Consider the following 23,035-nt stretch of genomic DNA (forward strand, 5'->3'; position numbering starts at 1 on the left):
CACACTGTACCCAGCCTGTGTCTTTCTCAGCTTAAACCTATTTTAGTTTAATTCACTATTACTTTGTAATAATTCTGCTGAAACTTCCATTATAATATAGATCTACCTACTAACATTTCTGGAAATCAGTTTAATCGACAAATACCATAATTTTTAGCATTCAACTGAGTTACTTTTAGTTGGCCTAATAATTAAAACACTAGCCTATAATCTATGGGTTGCAGGTTTCAATTCCTTTGCTATATGTATTTACCGTTTTGGCTGTGGGGTATTATAATGTGATAACCAATCCCATTACCTGTTGGTAAAGTGTAACCCAAGAGCTAGCAATGGGTGACATTGACTAGTTGCTTTCCTCGTAATCTACCACTTATAAATTAGAGATAGCTAATACAAGTGGTTCTTAAGTAGTTTTGCATGAAATTCAAACACTTTTAGCTACAGTAAGCATAACTGTGTCTCATGCAGCAAGTTTTGTTAAGCTACCACCTTTATCTTGTATAATTGTTTTTATTCACTTGATAACCAGTAACAACGATGGCATAATTTAATTAAGAAAATTTGTGAAGGCCATTAAAATGAGCATGTGTGCTCAAGACTGAACAATGTTTTAGTTTTTATAATCTTACATACTGCAGTACCAGTTAAAACACAAACTATCTTTCAGTTTAGAAGATTTAGAGCAACTATTTGTCAAGAAAAACAAAAATCTTACAATTTTAAAGCAACATTTGAAACCATTCTAATGGAAGTATACCAAGGAACAAACCACATGCATGAAACTTTATTTCGCTTACACTGTAACTCAGTAAGGTAATACAAAGACTTTAGTTCTAAATCAATGTATTATTGATTTTAAAGATAAATGTTTTTGAAGTCCTAAAAACTTTACAGAAATACATATATTTATTTTAAACCAAATTTCTAAAAGCACTGAATGGCACATTATTTTTCAAGTTTATATATATATATATATATATATATATATATATACGTTTTCAATAATTATTATAGTAATAATTTTTTTTACTCCTGAATATATGATATTACCTTACATTTTTTCTTTTTCAGTAGCGTTCATTTCACAAAATGAGAAGAATATAAGTTACTTCAATTTACGCACATCTAGTCCTTGAGTAGTTTCTTGGGAAATTTAACAAAAACAAAACTTGAACATATACAAGATCTAGTAGTGATCAGATATTTTCAGAGAAAATACAAATCACAACTACATTTTAGATTCCTATTCATGGACATGAATGAATCTGTGTTAAAAATAGAATGGAAATACACCTATTTACACATATGCAACTTCATTCTATACTAAACATTCAGGTTGCATTGTTATATGCATTGTCTTTTATTTTCTGACCTACCCTGTACTAGAAATCATATTTAACTTTTTCATTAATTTACATTATGTAGTTTTAGAAAAGAGGATTTCAGAATAATCAACTGAGCTTGTTAGTTAGGATAGTACTGAACAACTCAATACTCAGGATACATGCATGGAACACCACGATTATAGATACTACAGGCATTAATATCGTCAGCTAAGTTGTTCCTTTTGATATTCTTTGGGTTTAGCTGTAGTGGATATTTTAAATAAAACAGATATCCACATGCAAGCAATAATGTTAAAATTTTTAAAATACAAACTAGCATCACACTTGAGAGGTTTAAAAATAGATCAACCTTGAACATTAGCATATCAAAACCTACTTTATCAAATCCCAGCAATAGAGTAGTTGAGATTTGTATTCCTAAAGTCAAGGTTACTGATATGTGTACAGTGTTCTTCATGGACTCTTTGCATCTTCATTACTTCTGTTATCTTTAGTAACTTAATTCAAAATTTGTTTGCACCACTAGGTATTTTCTGAAATCATGAATTGTTACAAGTTGATACAAATTATGTTTGAAAAGGTTTGAGTTAAAACCAAAAACTGTTACTTCTGTAACAGAATAATGTGACAGTTACATGCCTTTGGTTTGAAATATGTAATGGAATAGTTAAAAGAAATGTGAAAAAAAACCAACCCAAAAAACAACAAAATTCATTTTAGCATGATTTTTATCCTGATTATTGTGCTTATTTGTTCCATGATTTTTGCCATTTATGACTAACTGTGTGCGTATACATGTATACATACATTTTAGTGAAATTAAATAATTACATCCAAATTTAGCCATACAAGTAAACAAAATCATGAGGAAGGGCTGCATTAAAAACAGCAAATCCCAACCTCTGATTAATTATATTATAACCATAAATTTTTAAGCCATAAACAAAAACACATGAAAATTAAAAAAACATGCAGTATATTTTGTTTAATTTTAATGTGTTTTGTTTATGGCTTAAAAATTTATGGTTATAACATATATATATATATATATATATAAACACTTTTTTCTGGAATACTTTTGTATTAATTTTGAACTGAAAGGACTATAAATACAGGTTCATACCAACTTCAGGTCTATAACAAAATGTTAATTTTTTTTTATTACTAGAATTTTTCATTAGTTAACATTATAAAATATAACTAACACAAAATTTCACAAATTAATCTTGGTTCCCATGGTCATTTTATTACTTTAACCCTTTCAGTACTGTTTGGTTATATTTATCCAACAATTTGTTTGGGCAGGACAGTTTGGAAAAAAATTTCCAAGAATCTCAAAAGAATTCCTTGTATATTCTAAGTCATTTATACAAACACAATTTTTCTATTTTAAGAATACAAAACTCATACTGAAAGGATTTGTACCTATTTACATTGTTTATACTTTAAGATTACAAAACTCATATTGAAAGGAATAATGGAATGAAAGTACAATGATACGTTTCTTTCTTCTTGTTTTACATTCATAGTCAACTAGCAAATTCAAAAAATTCCATTACAACAATACCTAAAACATAATAATATTTACAAACAATGGTGAACTTGTGCTAATACCAGTTCATTCCGATATTCCAACTGAATACCCTTTTTGTTTGTTTTCTTTAAAGCAGAACAGAAACCTCTCCCCCTGACAGTTCAATCTGAGTAGTGCATGTAAAGACAGAATTACTTTGTTAAAAATGCGGTATTTTGTACACTTTAAGGTCAGCTAGTTTCTGGCAAAAATAGGTACTAGCACTTATGGAGAATTTCACCATTAGTAACAAACAATAAAAGTTAAAAAAATTGATCCACAGTAATATATATAAAATTATCAATGGCCTGTCTGCACTCTGTCCACCACAGGGAACTGAACTTCAGATTTTATCATTACAAGTCCATAATCTTACTGTTGACCCTGAGCCATTGACAGACTAACCAGTTATAAACCTTAAAAGGTTTAAATTCTCAACAAAAACAAAATATTAAGTTTTACCATGAAGTACGCTTCTACTGTTATACATTTCTCAATACAAAAATATTTTAGAAAAATATTTAGTTGATGTGAACAATACTAACATGTATGAGTAAATAATAACTAATGTGCACACAAACTGATAGCAATACACTATAACCATTATTACCAAGAGTTTTTCTTGAAGCTCATTGACCAAAAATACTGAGGTACTTCTAACTCTAAGTAGTTATCAGAAAGTTGGATCCAAGAGACTTAAAAAGTCAAGTTTTTGTCATCATGTCACATAATGACTTATTTTCATGCATTACAAGAAACTGACAGTTCTTCCAAATAGACTTATTGTTATTAAAGATTCAAAAACATAAATAACAGTTATTCTTGAAGAATACTCTTCTTTTTATGAACAAAAATAAGCAAAAAAAATACCACAAAGGAACAATGATGGTGGTAACTCTTGTTAAAAAGAGACATTCTTTGCTAAAATGATATGGAATAGTTGATAAATATTAGTGCAAAAATCTTGTAACGTCTTGTACTGAAAGAACATGGTTGACAGCATTTTTCACCACAACACAAGACTAGTGAACAAAGTTTACAATTACATTAGGATAAGAAAGAATACTTTGGTAAAAACATGAATTATGAGACTAGAAACAGAACTTTAACATCTGAAGCTGTTTTTATACATTACAGCTGCACTGAAAAACCACAGTTGATAGTTATCCTCTGGGCTAACATAGCTGATGCTAATTTTTATGGATGATAACTGGTGAAATATGGGTGACAATGAAACCTGAAGAGGCACAACTCTGTTATTTTTATTGGAAGAATCACAACTATTCTCATAGTTGTATCAAAGATACACAGACAACTGTGATTCATAACTTGGAGATAATACGGCTGACATTGATTTCTGGGAATGACAGACAACTTTGGTGAAGTATGGTTGATGATGAAATATGACGAGGCACAATTTTGCTATTTTGATGGGGAAGGGCAGAATAACTGCTGTTTTCATACAGGGCTACACAGAAGCAAAAGTTGTTACAATGATTCTCATAAAGAATATGTAACTGCAGTGAAAGGATGAAGCACATTGTTTTTCTGCTTTAGTGGAATACATATAACAGCTATTATATGAAGGGACACTCCTGATGGAATTACATGATGACCACCCAAAGAACATTGTTAAAGAGAACTTTATAATAAACAACAACAAAACAAAATCCACTTTCTTCAAACAGTCACTTACTGCAAGGAAAGTTTTATTTTCCTTTTTTTATGAAGGTAACTAGTTATAGCAAGAGCTCCTCCCTGTGAGAATCTAACAAAGTTGTCACCTACAAGGGGACCTAATGCAAATATTCCTGGATGGCAAACAGTTTCATGTGTAAATGAATGAATGTCAATTGGGTTTGTCTTGCAGTTTACAGACTTGCTTGATAAAACACCAATATTGTTGCCAGAATTTGGCATAAAAGATAAGTCTGGGTGCATTCCAATTAGAACCAAGACATACACTGCATGGACAATACATTTGTTCCCACAGTTGATGGATTCAAGAACTACCTCATGATTTGAATGAATAGCTGTCACCCTATGAGCTTGGTAACATTTATAACCTCCATAGCTATTTGACTGGTCAGCCATCATCTGATTTACCTTGTGATATTCAGGGTACATATTTTGGGGAAGTTTGTTGAATATAAGTTCAGGGTCATCTACACACCTGCGAAAGACATGAGCAACTGATATCCCATGAAAACGAGCAGCAATAACAGCATCTGCTGCACTGAGACCTGCTCCAACAATGAGAAGAGTTCCAGATTCTGGTGTCAAGTGGCCTCGTAATAGAAGTCTCTCCAAGTGAAGAAGAGAGTGAATAACAAAGGGCTGATTCTCTCCTGGAACGCACAAATGGTTTGGCTGATCCGAGTTACCTGTTGCTAATACAACATGTGGTGTAATATAACCAAAATCTACAGTCTTCATTTCTCCAGTGTCCTGACACTGTTCAACCTTTTCACCTTGTACTTCCCATAGTGGATAGAGTTGATTAACTCCTGGGTTTAACTTTTCTCCATCACAGTCTGTTCCAACTTGCTGCACTGATGTTACTGTTGCATAATTAACAAAAAAGTCACCAAGACCCATTATGTCTACATAGTCTTTGTAATAGCGAGCTACACTTCCAACAGAAGCTCTATTCTGTCGAATTCCAGGAATACAGGTTCTATCTCTGATTGGTAAAAAAACAACAAAAAACTCTCAAAATGTGAAAACTTAATATGTTTACACAGATGATAATGACTCATGTTAATAGGTACCAAAGTTGAGGTGTATTTGGAAGAGTAAAGTTTAATAATTATTTTAAATTCTTTATTCACTAGTACATAGTGAAAAATCTGATAAATGTAGATTTCCTGTTCAGAAGCACATTTCCATTTCTGATATAAAACTGAGCTAGTGACTTTGGAGTCAGAGAGTAATAAAAACTGTACAATACATACCAGAAAGCTTTTGAAGGAAAATTAGAAAGAAAAATAAAACTTAATTGTGTGATTTAAGAAGAATAAAACAATATTATTGAAATTGACCTAAAGACACGTACAAGTAATTTTACTGCTGACATTAATTATTTGTTTGTGAACACATGACCGAATAATGATGAAAAGAATTATTTAGAGATTTATTAAAAACAACAACAAGTGAAACTATTCTAAAAGACTACCAAAGTTATGATACCATGGGCTCCTCTGTAGCATATGAAAGAATAAAGTGAGTATTAATTGCTTGACAGCTTTAAATAAACCATGGCTTTTCTTGATAACCTGTAACAACTTGTCCTTTTGTTGTAACATATGACAAAGTCTTACTACTAAAACTGCAGTTATATCCCAGATATTTACTTGTATAAAAAAAAATTTAAAATGATCTTGTAATGCCCATTACTTGAAATAATTCATGTGATTTCTTAGTTTAGTTGAATGTTTTATTTCAAGTTATTAAATAAACAGACAAGTTTCACCTGTATCTCATTGCATTCCAATCTCTAAAAGGAAGACCAGGCAGCTCCATCCAAGACCCAAAGCTGATAGTCAAAGTTCCTCCTTCCATTTTCTGTAATACAGCATGATAGAAGTGCCATCAATCAAAGACAAAAAGTTATAGCTACTTAATTATAGATAAAAGCTAAGCAACAATTCTCTTCTGTATCAGTGTTGTAATTGGCTATGCTTATATGCGTGAGTGTGTGTATATAAACTGAATAAATATTCTGACCATTCGTGACAGCTTCTGATGTTTATGAAAACAATTTTCATATACAAATTTAAATCATTTATAGAATATTTCACTGCAAAACATCTTGCAGATGAATAACAGTTTGATTTGACATTCCACTGCACTTAACTTTATATGCATTTATTATTGTAGATACATTTTATAGATATGGTTCCTACTTGATAAGATTTTGTTTAAATGATTTCTTGTAGACAAAGTTAAGACCAGTTAATATTATGATGCACATTATAATGTATTATAATAACAATAATAATGGAATATCAAGGGTAGTGACTGAAAATTGAACACAGCAGTTTTTTTTAAACTTTTGCTTCAACATTATCTACTGATGATCTAATAAATTTATCACTGAAATTCACATAACATTTATGGACAAAAAGGGATCTTTAGGTCCATGTGGGCCACCCCCATTTATTATACTTAGAACAAAAAGAACTCGAAGCCTGGTCTTATCGTCAAAATCTCTATCAAACCTTTCTTTAGACTCCTCTAAATGTACTGCACCTGAAGCAACCCATTCAAAAGGCCAACCAGTCTGTTGAAAAATATAAAACTGTCTGAGCCAAAGGTGACTCTTATCCTGACAAACTGATACTTGTATTCTCCTTGTCCAACCACTCTCACTACTGTTCATGTACAAATAAAGATGGTGCATTAATGATGTTTTTCTAAAATCTTTCTCACTTCAATCAAATTTCTTAACTTCTTTTATAAAGAGAAAACAATTTCAGATCTTAACCTGTTATCTTACAATTTTTTTCATCTTAGTAAGCTCTCCTCTGAACCCTTTCCAACAACTCAATGTCCTTCCTAAAGTAAGGAGCCTGAGATTGAACCTGACACTCTAAATGTGTCCTAACCAGTGTTTAACAATGACATTATAACCTCTTTAGATTTGTATTCAGTATTTATATAGATACAACCTAAAATCTTATTTGTACAACCACTAGCAACAACACACTGCATGGATGGCTTAACAGACTAATAAACCATTACATCAAGATCATTTTCTTTCATGGCACTGTTAAGGCTATTCCCATCCAAATTCTAATTATTATAGCCCACATGCAATGTATTGCATTTACCATAATTAAAACCCATCTGCCATTTATTTGCACAACTCACTAAATGATCTAAACTCTTTCATCTTTATCATTTTGATATAAACCAAAAACAGCAAAGTTCCTAACTAAGCTCTGCAGCACCACATTGAGATATTAACAGAGTTTGACAGAACTCAATTTATAACAATCGTTTTCCACAATGCACCCATTTTGCCATTTAATTATCCACCTTATTCACCATATCTATAAAGATCACATTTTTAACATGCCCTTTATGTGGCAACTTGTGAAATGATTTCTGAACATCAAGATACACTAAATCTACAACCTTAGTTTCATCTACATTTGGAAAAGTACAATCAATTTCATTCTTTAAAGTTTTCCAGTTTCTCTAAACAAGTTCAGTTCTGGTGTTGTAAACATCAGTTTTATTTTTTCTAGATCTAGGAGCTATCTCAGCGATGTAAAAGAGCTGATAAACAGCATTATGTAACAAACTTGAAAAATATCAATACAGTTGGCAGGAGTATAAAACTGAGATAACTCAAAATATTCTCAAAAGTGATCCACCAGCATTTAATAATATACTCAAAACCAAACAAACTTATGCTGTTTCTGATAGCTATTATAATATAAGCTACATGCCATGTTGTGCCAACTGAAGTACATTATTTGACAAGTAGCCAAACTGGTAATTTTGCTTCAATATTAGTAGTTTATGGAGTTAGAACTGAACTGTTGTTTTACTCTCATTTGATAAAATACAGATCTGATGAAGAATTCAGTATATAGCCAAAAACTTCATCTCAAAATAAAAAGGTACAGATGTCCAAGGCAAACTTGATCCACAAGAATATTTCTTTATATAAAAAAACATTTCATGTACTTTGCAGAAAATATCATGATAGATGTTCACATACATATTGTTTGGTAATTTGTTTCCTAAAATATTGTAGCAAATGTCTGAATAGACTCCACCTTAATGTTTTGGTGCTAAGAAGTAACTGAGCAAGCCTGAATTTATTTGATAAGTTGCTTAGCCCTTAACTTCAGTTAAAAATATATTATGAATAATTTGCTATTGTTTTAATAGTTGCATATTTTAAACTATGTTTTAACTACAGACAACTTGTATGGAAAGGTGTAATATATTACAGGTAATGTATTATTAATGCCACTGAGTTTTTGTGCATAAATCTTAAACTTCTGGTCAGTTTGGTTTCTTTGACTTAGTCCATTAAGTTTACACAAGTTTCTATTATAATGTGAAACATTTCACCTGCCATGCACCACCAGGAGGTCCCTTTCCTAACACCACGTGGTCAGTTTTCTTGCTGGGTTGATAATACCAGCTCAGTACTGATGGTTGCTCCACACCCAGGTCAGCATCGGGATGACTGAGAGCATCAAACAGTAGAGATACAGGATTGTTGGACCGGCCTTCTAGTCCTTCACTCAGCCATTGCAGATCCTACATTAAACAAATATTTGTCACTTTCACTAACATAGTAGTATTATTGGTACATTCACTACAATTGTTGGACCAGTGTTTTAGTCCTTCACTCAACCATTGCAGATTCTAGATTAAATAATCGTGTAACAAATAATTGTCACTTTCATTAACATCGCAGTGTTATTGGTACATTCATTACAATTCTTTTATATGTCACATCTCCAAATACACACCACATTATTAGCTTCACTGTAGCACATTAGTCACTTTTATCACATTAAATAAAGGCCTAAATATACCTGAATTAGTGGAAATGGTCAAGGAGGAGGATTATATTATTTGTTTGAAGCATTAAGAGAAATAGTTCACAACTATAAAAAAAAGAGAAAAAATCTCAGACATTTGAAACTAAAGAATATTAAAAATTCCTTATTTGTTTGTCCAATTATTAACCCTAGGCAACACCAACAATGTTAAATATTAAGTAGGTGATAAATAAATTTCTCATAAGTACTGGTTAGGAGTATTCACTACAGTCCAAAACTGTTAATGACAGGCATTTGACTTTATGAAGCGATATTTTTGGGACTGACATAGTAGAATAATTCAATTAGTAGTCTTAAGGTTTGGTTTAGTAAGGTTCGACACATTTTGCAAGTCTAAAACTTACAATGTTTATACTATCATTTTAATTATATATGGTGCAATTTCTTATTTTAAAGTATTAATTAAATTTATTTAAAATATGTAATGAAAATCTCAAACATTTGCCAAGTTTATGAGATACGTATACAGCTAGAATAGAAAAACCAGTATCAACAGCATAAATATCAAAATATAATGTCCTGTAATATACAACACAAAAATTAAGAATTTTCAAATTAATCTCAGTACAACACTTTCAAATGTATAGTGTTTTAAGTATTGAAACATTTATTATACACTTAACACAAAAATGTACATTGTATAAAAATTATGAAGTAAAATGAAGAACAACTTCTAAATCCATTTGTGAAATACATTACTGTGAAAAATAATGTTATGTTCACAGGTGTATATACTGACAATCAGCTTTCTGTTTTTGATGAACTTCAAAGAAAGTAGCGTTTTGTAGTAAAACTTGTTTGTTGTAATGTGTTAATAAGTATACACACCATGTCCACAATGGATTGGTGTAAACCTTCCAAACGATAGTGTAAGAAATCAACTGGATGACTTTGTGCTGTGTAGTAAGGCATGTTACCAGCCAGTAAATATGATAAAGTGATAGCCGATGGTCCGTTACCTGCATAAAAGAACAAAGAGGAAAAAGTGAATTTAAATGAAAAATCATGTGTATTGTTTTGTATACAGTAATAATTTTTAAGATAACAACATAAACTCTTGTGTAATATATAACCTGGTAACACATTTACAATGAACTTGTTCAGACTAGTTTAGTGTGATACATAGAAGTTAATTACATGTATTCAATTTACATTTTGTTTGATCTTGTGAAGTAGCTATGGGGAAATACCATGCACTATCAATTTATCATACTGAGTTCACAAGCATTTCTCGTTAGATTTTTTTTTCCCTGAAAAAAAAAAAAAAAAGGTCATTTAAGGATACTGGCTATAAAATCTCACATTTTATATTATAAGGAAAAAAAGCTATACATTTAAAACTTTAACACGCTTAAATAATATTACATATTTGTTTCTATTTCAGGGTTAACTTTACGTTGTGGATCATCAGATACTGGGGTATCTTAGACAGAGATCGGTTAGGGCCCATTAACTGTGGATATGAACAGTATACTTTGATACAAAATATGTGTTTGTACTTCTCTGATTTCTGACCAAGTTCATTAAGAAGAAATTGCCAAGATACAGTCATACACAACAACAATCCAGTGTAAACTGTCCTGTAAGCTACACTAAAATAAAGTTAAATGTATAAACAAATACATCTGATATTAAAATGAAACAACAACAGAAAATGCTAAGTTTAAATCTTATGTAAAGTATAAATAACACCTCAATCAAGTATACAATAAAAATAGTGTAAAATCTTTTCAAAAATCTGTATTAGGAGGTAACTTGGTTTACAATACTAGAAACAGTAGCATTAACAAATCTAGCTTCCTTGTACAACTCCAACTTACACACATGACCTTTGTCCACTGTTATCAGATGTAAAGGACATGGCAACCTGTAACCATTATCTAATTTGCTGACAGACAAAACTGTCCATTTCAGTGTATCACAAGTTAGCTTTACTGTAAGAGAGCACAGTAACTGCCAATTAATGGACCCACATCTCACATGCATCAGAGAAAAGAATTATAATTTGTTTACTTAATTTGAGTGAGTGTCTGCATTCAAACTAAACTGATAAAAAAAGAAATTTTGAAAAAATTTATTTTAACTAAAGAGGCAGCCAGTACATCACACAGTCCTGTATCAAAAGGCAAAATGATAAAAAATACTATTTTTAATGTTATATATATAACAATTTTTTTAATATTATAGTTTGTTAACTGTTTTTGTGATTGTATAAATTAACAAAATTATTTACATAATGTCAACTAATGGTATAGAAAATCACTACATCTGAAAATAAGTAACCACTATTGATTATTAAATAATGTTGCTAAAGGAAATTATTCCTGGAATTAGTGAAATTTTCTGTTTATCTATCAGTGTGATCATGAAATATCTTATAATTCATTATGTCTGTTGTAGATTGCCTATAGTTTCTTTGAGTGTGATGCCAAAGAACCAGGCAGCCTAACAATTTGCAGTAATACATTTTTTATAAGTAATCTTCCAACTTTGTTTTGTGAAATGTTTGGCTATCTCTATTAGTTCACAATACAAATGAAAAGATATTCTATGATGGTGGAAGTTAATTGAATTTAGTGGTAGACAGTTCACTGATATGATTGAAATTATGGTTTAACTCCTTAAACCTGAATGGATGCTACCAGCATTTAGCTGTAAATTCAAATTTACCCATCACAAGGTGACAGTGTTCAAAAACGTTTAATTCTCTTTGGCTGAAAACTAATCTAAACCGTGTTATTAACTATGTATTATAAACAGACCAGAAATTTTATAAAGGTATGGACATTATGAAAATAATTCTTGAAGAATGTGAAAAAAATTATGGGTTTCAAGATTTAACTTCCACAGTGTCAAATGACAAATGTGTAGTGACTTGTAAAGATGTAATTATATATTTTATGTGTAGTGACACCAGTTGTAGTGGCTTTTCTCTAGAATGGCTGATGAATGCACAATCACTGATGTTCAGGAACAGTCACAAGCAAATTTTGTGCCCAAGTACAAAATAATATTTTCCCATAATACCCAACATTAAAAAAAAATGAACAATTGTGCAACCAAAACTGAAACCATACTATAAATTTTGTATTCATGACTGTGACAGAGCAGAATACAGTGTAAAAAGCAAATGATTAGTAAATGTGACTGTTGATCAATTATCAAAAGAACCAGCAAAATGGTATTGCTCATGTTATTACAGTTATGATACTGCATGTACTTGATCACATGAAATATGGGTACATAGTAGATGTTTTGGCTCTGACACAAATGATTTTGTCCAAGAAATTATGCTTCATCAGAAAAACCAATTACACAGGTCAACACAGGTGATTCAAAACCGTTACAGCATCTGTTTCATATTTTAAGTTAAAGCAAGCTGCTCTGTTTCAGCAGATACAGAAAGCTGCTTATCAGTGTATGATAGGGCTCATGCTTGATTGTACTAAACTCTCTCTTCCATCACCATGTGTGTACAGGTGGAAAAAAGGAAACATATATATGAAAGAAACCATGGTGTTTAAACCTGATCTAGACAGTTAAATGCATAATTCAGCTACATTATAAAACAAGCCATACTTTTAGGCACAGAGCTATGTAAATATAAAGTGAACAAAAATGGCCATTGGCAAACCATACTTATCATTCCAACAGATCAGACTTAGAACTTAACTGTGCTGAAGAGTACATTTTGTAAGTTATTCTGTATCAAATAGTAACATTTTCACATGGATCTCAATTGTTTTACTCAATTTTTCAAGGTTGGATGCTTCAAATTAAAGTATATGTTTAGACAATACGACTATAAATGTTAGGTGGTAAAGCCAGTACACTGTTAAGCATCACAACATGTGAATTCAGTCTAGACCTAGTAGTCTAAAGTTCAACAAAAGAGGTGGGAAAGTCCAAAAACATCCTGCCCCTTACGTCACACCACCAGGGTATCATTTATATTTTTTACAAAAATATAAAATCACACTTTACATTAATTTTGGTTACATTTTCTACTTATTGTCTCTAGTTATTATCATAATAGTCAAAAATTAAATTACTTGTTTTAAAGAAAACTTTTAGGTAAATATGGTGTCACTTAATAAAAGAAATAAGGTGAGTTAAAACTGGGACATTTGGCATGTTACAGAAAATCTCTTCAGGACACCAGAGCAGTGGTCCAAACTAGGATTATCCCAGTCAAGCTGGAACATATGGTCAACAATGTTATACTACAAATTTCAATTCTCATGCACCACTCCTCAATAAAAAAAAAAAAAAATTACCTTGAAAATTTTGGTGAAATAATTTAACTGACCTATATATTGTACCAAATAAGGTGGCTAGTCTTTTCAAAACTGGGTTTGTCCTAGATTAAGTCATAATATCAAAATATTATAATGAACTTTGCTTCATGTACTGCAATATTTTTATGCTTTTTTTGTTTTTGATTTTAAAGAAATTCCTTTACTGTTCACTGCACTTGCAAATCTATTCTTTATCTAAAGCATAAACTAAAAGCAGGTAAATTAATAACTAACACATTTAAATATTCATAATAAAACAGCATTGGTTTAATGTTAAAAAAAGAATCATCTTGTTTTACTACATGTTAATTAAATGACCTACAAATGACATTGAAACACTTTTTATATCTTTTTGTTGATTCTGTATCAAGTGACCATCCCTACAATAGATTGTTGTCCTTATACATTCATGGATCATAATAATTCTAGTTTTTCACCTTCCTGTAGTGCAGATTACATAATGAAAAGGTTTTGTTTTTCTTAAATGAAAGACTGTAAAAGACAGATATGGTTATAAAAACATCAAACTTCTCCACTGAATGACAACCTTTATCACCAAACAAACTGAACTGATATTACTTTAAAAACTGCTATTTTTAGTTGTTTATGGAATATATTATAACTTGCAAGTGGGTGTAAGTTCATATGATTGAATATCTTATAATAAAAAATATCTGCCAAGATGAACATAATGAGAAGCCTTAGGATAAAGTAGAATACTGAAGTATCCATACTATGTAACTGTATGTGTATAGTTAGAAAGTGTGCAAAAGCAACTCTACCTCAGATGAAAGCCTGTACAAAATTGTGGAACTGGGCAACTTTATAATCTTTACTTTTGTGCCATGTGTATATTTGTTCCGTTTCAATGATAACTACAACTGTCTGATAAAGCCCTTGATGTATTGAGAAAAAAAAATATTAAAATTGGTTGATAAAAACAATAAATATAAGTTTGTTATTAGCGATATTTAAACTTTTATTATTTAAATGTCAGTGTGGTCTGTTAAACAAGGTTATCTTGAATGTCAGTAAAATACTACACAATTGTACATATATGAAACACCACATGCAAGTCATGTCCAGTAAAGTTAAAGTTTTTGCCATTAAATAAAACAGAAAAACTGTTTTACTATCACACTGATGACATTATGAAGATTTGAAGAACTACTTACCAATAACTACCACATCTTTATACACTGCCATTCTCTGTCCAGTCTTCAGTTAGATCTTGTTACAAATACCTGAAATATATCAGTATGTATTCCTTACCTCTACATATTAAATCAAAGCACATACACATTTTAGTTAATACCTAAAAATTAAGCTATATTTTTTCTAATGCATGTACCTGTAGAGAAATATATAGAATACAAACAACAGACTTAAAACTGACAAAATCAGAGCTGTATCACTTGAACACTTGGGAAATTCACTCCCTGCCAAATTTCCTATGCTATATATTCTATACTTGTTTGACAGTAGCCACTGTATGTGCTCTTTATGTAATACATCTAGTATTCATTCCTTATGTACTTCAATTTAAAACAACCAATGACAATATTTCTACTACTGCAAATAACCCAGAATCCACACACTCACCAATGATTGCTGTGTCCTTGGTACTTCATGCAAACCAAAATTTACATAGTAACGAATGGCGTATTTCTATGCTTCAAACTTCAGGGTGTGTTTATACAGATTTTTTTTACATCACCTAAAGTGTTTTTTTATATACACAGCAGAATGTTAATAGTGGTCAACGACTATAGTTGTACATATCAACATAAAGAACTTCTAGAAGGTCCACACTCGTCAGTAACAGTGTTAATATTCCGATCACTCACTCAAAATACACAGTACCATGATTATTGTCTCCACAACAGTCACAGTGACCTACTCCCGGTAAAACCACGTCTTCCAATAACGCCGTTAGATTTAGAGCCGACTATTTAACAAAAATTATTTGGAATTACGCACTTTATTGCGATTGAATTCTTAAAACAAAATAAAAAATAGTAACTATTTTTAAAAACAACTGGAAAATAGAACTAAAGCTAACGAATCCTTCTCACTACATCTTAATTTTACATTTTGTCTTACCTGGCGCAAAAGTGTTTACTTCAATTCAGGCCAGTAGTTCGGACTCTTGAACGTGAAGATTTGCTCGCAAAGTCTTATTTTTAATATTTATCCTCGCACTCTCTACAGCCAGCCAGACACTAACCCACTTCCATCACGAAAGCCAAACGGCCTCTACTGCCGTTACTCTGAATAAAATTGAAGATTAGACATCAAACATTACATCAACCAACGTAATCATCTTCTGTATCACATGACAATTTTACAAGTTCACAGGCTCTTCTCCGCTCCGCCTACTGGAAACATTACCAAGGACAAATTAAAACCTATGACTTACGATTCGAGGAAATATTTTAACAACCTTGAATATGAAATTTGAATCGTTAAGTTACCAAACAAGCATATTATTACAAATGAACATAAAAATCTTAACTTTTTAAATAATTTTCCCAACCTGATAAAAAGAAAACACGTTGAGTTAATTAACAGAAAAAAACAAAGCGTATATATTCATATATATATATATATACAGTTTTAGCCCCGTCTCGTAATAAATCATATATATAAGTTCCCTTGTGGGACAGCTGTGGTCTAAGGATTTAAAACACTAAAATCAGGGGTTTGACTTCCCTCAGTGAACACAACAGATAGCCCGACGTGGCTTTGCCATAATGAAAACAATACAAACAAAACGCAGTTGGACGTGAATTTAATTTCATAGATGTGTAAATCGTCTCGCAACCCATTAACTCAATACCACAAATACATACATATCTCCCGTACTATTTCATGCAATGATTATACAGAAGTAACAAGAACGGCTTCTATGTTGGAAAGTGAAACTGTGGATTCTAAGACTACAGGAAGAAGTAAAATGTTTAGTAAGCATACTTATTTCCAAAACCATCTTGTTGATAGCAGAAAGAAAAGGGGAAACCTTTCAGATTACAAGAACTTTACAGAACTTTACTAGAGCTGGACATCATAGTGATGGATAACTTAAAAGTTAAAACGACAAGTTAAAGTATAGGTCGACATGAAAAACAACGAAAAAGAACTTATGCTGATTTTTGTTAAGAGACGAAATTGTGCTGGATATTTCAATATAGTTTCAATATACCAGTTTGGGGTAGATTGGTATGTTTGTTCCTGATCTCAAGGCGCTGATGCTGTATAAAACAACGGATGCTTCATAAATATTAGAACAAAAACCTAAACGTAACAGATTAGTGCGTTTGTAGCACAAAGCTGCACAACGGACTATCTGTGTTTTGTTAGCCACGAGTAACGACATTGTTTTCGTCGTAAACCTACAGACTTACCGCTGAGCCACTGAGGAGCAGGTTGGTGGACTTTTAGCTCCAATTTCAAATATAGCGACGACTAAGAGTGAAAAAACAAACAAACGAAACTACAGCGACGTCCTCAAAATGCCATTGCAATGAAGCTGGGAAAATATAACTTGACCGTATACTTCTATAAGGTAAACCAGAATCAGCGACATCGGACTTTTATGCCTCTGGTTTACTTCAGTGTGATTTTGGAAGCCCACAATAACGTACATGCATTGAAGAACAATGGGAAACTTTGTAAAGGTGTAAGAATAACCTCGCCATCCTTACCAGAAGCTAGTTATAATGGATATTGCTATGTTGTAATTGTGTCAATCAGAATGAGTACCGTCATTAAAAAAGAACGTTGTTACAAAATCTGCAATTAAACCTTTGTACATGTAGACAGAATTCGTTACAATACAAAGATTCATAAAGCAGAACTGTAACCGACTAAGAAATATAAAAGCTAGTGAATTAGTTTCTACTTTCACGAGCTCATATTTACCACTTAGCGGTGAAAAAAAAACCAACATATATTGGTTAGGCAATCAACTATATTTTGCGAAGGTGAACCGCTTAGGGGCATTTACAAATCACAGTCAAGTAAGATTAAAAATATAATCGACGAATATTCTTTTGAAATAGTTAAAATAACGTTGTGGCGTTATTCTTTCATTGAATTTTTTTTATTTATCCAGTGAAAATAATTCAGTATTCAATCTTTGTAACGAAAATAAATTGCTTTATTTCATTATTTATCATTTCTAAAAATTCGAAGACTTGTATAAATTTTAAAACTGTCACTATAAATAAAAATAACGCAGTTAGGTGTGAATTGAATATCATAGATTTATATTTGCCCTACTACATGTTAACTTAACACTACAGAAATACATCGACCCCACTATGTATAAAACATTTGATGCAACGATTATACAGAAGTAACAGCCAGGTGACTAGTATGGATTGCTATGTGGGAAAACGAAATCGTAGGAATTCTGAGACTATAGAGAAGGTAAAATGTTCAATTTGTCAGCTTGTTTCCAAATCTGTCTTGTTGAAAGCAGAGAAGAAATAAAATGAACTTTTATGATCTTGTAAGGTTTGGTTTTGTCTTGTAAGGACAGTAAATTATTTTATTTTCTTCTTGTCATTTCTGAAAATTTTAAAAACTTGTACAGTGTTGTAAGGTGCTTTAGGCCTACTTTAGAAATTACGTTAAATGATATAAAACCAAAGTAATCGCAATAGCTGAAACTCTACACACTTCACAAATATTCTACATTTATAATTTAGCTTCGAATATTTACTCTAGCTAATAAATTAAAACATTGAAAATGTAACTTACAACAGTAATAGTCATAAATACCATTTACTGGTGCGAAGTGAAAAGTGCTTTATTGTGGTTCCTGCAGTATTATAGCAATTCCTTTATTGTGTTGGGAAAGAAGTTAACAAAATAACTGTTTTAGGAGTGAATGTTGTGATTTTGAACAACAAGGAGATTTTAGCGTAGAATGAAACTTTGGCTTAATGAATTATTTATTTCAAAACTTGAAGCACTGCATGTAATTAAAAAACATAAATTCAAGAAAACTACAAAGATACTTGATTTTGCTGTATACATTCATCGTCTTATTGTACCAAAAACTGTCAAATGTGAAAAAAAAAACTGTATTAATGCATTGTTGCAAGGAATCGACTACTTTGGACAAACCATAATAAAACAAAGTCAGTTTATGAATTTTTCCGATTCGGTTCCTTAATTTCATGTGTGGCTTTAACATTACGCGCAACACCTCGTTTCTTTACATCACTCAAGCTAGCAACATGCTTCAAAAGAAGTTCGAGGCCAACGCAACAGGGGTTACCTTTTTTTGCTATTTCCAAACAATGAAATATGTAGTCATTGCTTTTGAATATATAAGGAAGTTAATAACATAATTCTCACCAAGAACACTGCAATCGTGTCAAAATGTTCTTATCTTACGTCACGAGAAACCTTGTTCTGTAACCCACGAAAAAAATATTATAAAAAGAATAGAAATACTGTGTAAATTGCCAGTAAAAAAATAAGGTTGTAAGACTGTAAACAGCAACCTTAGATTAAGGACTAAGTAAAACGAATTTCAATGATAAAACTGAAAAGTCAACAAACAGATATAGGTTAAGCTTTAACAAACATTTCACCAGCTTATAAAAGTAAAGAACTGTACTGCACGATGATGTTTCTGATTATTTCACCTCCACAACTAACATTAAAACGACTTTGTATGCAAGTTCGATAATTAACAATATGATAAATGTTAAAGCTGTATTTATAATTCTAAAAGAGTGATCTTGACAAACAGCCTACATCCATTCAAGCTACTCCACTTATATACAATAATTTGTTTTATCATACTTTGGAACTTTTACGAACTCATTGAGTATAAAGCATCATAAACCTATTTATTAAGTTTCCAGGGTGCACACTAAAGTTCCCTGACTCCCAGTGTCACAGCGGTATATCTGCGGACTCGCACCGCTAAAAACCGGGTTTCGATACCCGTGGTGGGTAGAGCACAGATAGCTCATTGCATAGCTTTGTACTTAATTGTAAACAAACAAACTAACTAACTAAAGTTCCCCGCTAGCACTGCGGTAAATCTACGGATTTATAACACTAAAATCAGGAGTTCGATTCCCTCCGGTACATTCAACAGAGAGCTCGATGTGGCTTTGCTTTAAGAAAAAACACGAACGCTGAATATGAGATAAAATATACAGAAACTTGAAGTGCCATCTAATTTACCAAGGGGTATTTTGAACTGTGATAATGAAGTTACTGGCTTTTAAACTAAATAACAAAAACAAAACTTTATAGAAAAATAATTAGATAATCATAAGACATTTCAAACCGTAACTATCTAGCCTGTAAATTAGATAAAATATAGAGAAAGGTATAGTTAGTTGACCATAAGACATTCCAACCATTAAAATCCTAGGCTGCAAACTAAGTAAAACGTAAAGAAATTTTTCGGAGCATTACTAGTTAACCAAAAGATGTTCTAACTTTGATACTAGTCAAATCTTATTGTGTAAACGAGATACAGTTGTTACGTTTTATAATTTATCTCGGACGAGTCTCCGATTTGGTTGTAGTTTTTGAATTTGCGCAAAGCTACTCGAGAGTTATCTGCGCTAGCCGTCCCTAATTTAGCAGTGTAAGACTAGAGGGAAGGCAGCTAGTCATCACCATCCACCGCCTACTCTTAGGCTACTCTTTTACCAACGAATAGTAGGATTGACCGTAACATTATAACGTTCCCATAGCTGAAAGAGCGAGCATGTTTGGTGCGACGGGGATTCGAACGCCCATGTCGGGCCAGTCTCCGATTTATTACGTTACGTATGTTAACGTGTTTTCTTATGTGTTTGTGTGTTTTCTTATAGCAAAGCCACATTGGGCTATCTGCTGAGCTCACCGAGGAGAATCGAACCCCTGATTTTAGCGTTGTAAATCCGTAGACATACCGCTGTACTAGCGGGGGGCATATGTTAACGTATTACTATTTCAAATAACCGAAAATTTGAAATTAAAAGTTAATATGTAAATTTATGTTATTTGCCAAGAAGATTGACACACACGATTTCCTTTTTTAACACAAATATATTTTAATATACAAATATAAAAAAAGAATACAATATATAATAACAGTTATTACTAATAGTTATTGCAAATGAGGGTTTATATACAAGTATTTTACAAACTTACAAACAATACTGAGTTTTATATCTGGTCTAGAACTAAATATTTTATGAAAGATTCAAGTCCTCGACAAGTAATTAATTCTGAGTTAATATTGTTGCACCTCGCTTAAGCTAGCTAGCTTGGTGGTCTCGCACCGCTTGCAAGCTTACTTCTTACTGTTGAAAATATTCAATATCCTCGTAGAAATAAATATTAACGTCCAAAGTTATTTACTGAAGTTGAACGGTTTGTAATGTTCAATATTTATAAATATTTCTGGTCCAGTTCTGTAGTTTTCTAATTAATAGACGCTAATCACAATTATAACTTCCTAGACCTATATACAAAAGTGTCCTTGAAGAAACAAAAGTATGAAAATTCTTATCAACTCCTATCAAACTGGAAGAAAAAATCTAGTTAATTTTGACAGTTTCTGGCTGTATAACCATCTTTAATCAGCAAAGCTGTAAAGATAAAATGATATCAACAATACAAAATAGCTACAAATTTCGTTACCTGCTTGCATTCAGCGTAATCCACAGTCGGCTGGATTCATCTAAACAGTAAGTTAAATATATGAATCAGAAAGAAATTAGTGTTTGTTTGTTTTTTAATTTCGCACAAAGCTACTCGAGGGCTATCTGTGCTAGCCGTCCCTAATTTAGCAGTGTAAGACTATAAGGAAGGCAGCTAGTCATCACCACTCACCATCAACTCTTGGGCTACTCTTTTACCAACGAATATTGGGATTGACGTCACACGTTATACCCCCACAGCATGTTTGGCGCGACGGGGATGCGAACCCGCGACCCTCGAATAAGAGTCGCGCGTCTTAACACGCTTGGCCATTCCGAAATTAGTGAAAAGTATGTTTGTATTTTTTTTAAAGCGAGGGTTTATTTGTTTGTTTTTAATATACTTATTTATGTCTTGACATAATACTTGTATCAAAATTATTCATTTCACACCCACACAAAAGCACATTGTATTGTTCTTTAATTGTATAACTCTTTCAAGACTTGAATATATAAAAGTTTAAAACAAACCTATGTTTGATTTTCATGAAATAGTACTTTTGAAAATTACAAGAGTATCTATAGCTTGCTGTTTGGTAACTTAGTTTATTGATTCGCAAGTCACTTTAACCTTAAAATTACTAATGACATCCATGTGAGATTCAATCGGCTTTTAAAATTATGTTTCTGAACTATTTATGTACCAAATTAATTTGGGGTCTGTAGCTTTGTTACAGTGGCGTGAATTGGGATGGCTGGGGAGCAGCGTTTCTTTATTTTTTGAAAAATTTAAAACATCTGGTAAATGGTCGAGGTTTATAGAAAATTACTAATATTAATGTATACAAAGTATAAAGTCGAAAGTTCTATGTTTGTATCATAACCCTCCAAGTCTTACCTAATTATTCCAGTTGATGTATCAACTCCGAAACGCACTACATCATCAAAAGTTCATGTATTTTGTAGAAATAGGGTTCAAGTTTGCCCTCCCCACGATTATGCTGAAGTAACGCTGTTGCATTCCTTGGTCCCTTATAAGATATGAGTAAGGAAAATATATAAACTACCTTCATTACTACAATTAGTCTTTTAAGTATTTATACATAAAAAACAGCGATGGATTAAAAATTAAATGAAACGTGTGTTTCTTGTCATTCTTGTTAGCCTTTTAAATAAATGTAAGAGCTTGTTGCTCTATGTCTGCATACAAGATATAAAGTTGCAGTTCCTCGGGAACAGTGAAAAGTATATTTAGTGTAGAAAATATACCCGTGCTGTGCGACATTTATTTCGTTGGATTCTTGTAGATGGCGGTATGCGTAAGAATGATTTACACCGCAGGTGGGAGATCAACAAAAGTGTTCTTGCTACGCGCGGCATTAAACGTCACTTTCATTTCATGTGGGCTTCACGTATGAAAAATGCAAACGACTGCAGAACTCGAACCATTTGTGTAAAAGCTTATATTAATTTGCACTCGAGTTGGGTAGTTAACGTGTTAGGTTGTCAATCAGAAGGTCCATGCTTCGAGCTCCGCACTTGGAGGCTATAAGTGCGTCATTAG

At 31.9% G+C, this 23,035-nt stretch overlaps 1 protein-coding gene across 2 annotated transcripts in view; it reads right to left on the minus strand.

The window, feature by feature from the left end:
- Positions 1 to 768: 768 nt before the first annotated feature.
- LOC143250891 (oxidative stress-induced growth inhibitor 2-like) overlaps positions 769 to 23,035 on the minus strand; it is a 44,438-nt gene continuing 22,171 nt past the window's right edge. The window contains exons 2-7 of one of the 2 annotated variants that reach the window (XM_076502047.1): positions 15,911 to 16,077; positions 14,983 to 15,051; positions 10,338 to 10,468; positions 9,010 to 9,201; positions 6,392 to 6,483; positions 769 to 5,602 (exon numbers count right to left, since the gene is read on the minus strand). In XM_076502047.1, the coding sequence (XP_076358162.1) occupies positions 4,612 to 5,602; positions 6,392 to 6,483; positions 9,010 to 9,201; positions 10,338 to 10,468; positions 14,983 to 15,013 (1,437 nt within the window). In that variant the 5' untranslated portion in view covers positions 15,014 to 15,051; positions 15,911 to 16,077 and the 3' untranslated portion in view covers positions 769 to 4,611. Of the gene's footprint in view, positions 5,603 to 6,391; positions 6,484 to 9,009; positions 9,202 to 10,337; positions 10,469 to 14,982; positions 15,052 to 15,910; positions 16,181 to 23,035 lie in introns of those variants that run through there. The other variant, XM_076502046.1, reaches the window with a different exon arrangement.

This window comes from Tachypleus tridentatus, chromosome 5 (genome assembly GCF_004210375.1).
Source record: "Tachypleus tridentatus isolate NWPU-2018 chromosome 5, ASM421037v1, whole genome shotgun sequence".
Taxonomy (NCBI): domain Eukaryota; kingdom Metazoa; phylum Arthropoda; class Merostomata; order Xiphosura; family Limulidae; genus Tachypleus; species Tachypleus tridentatus.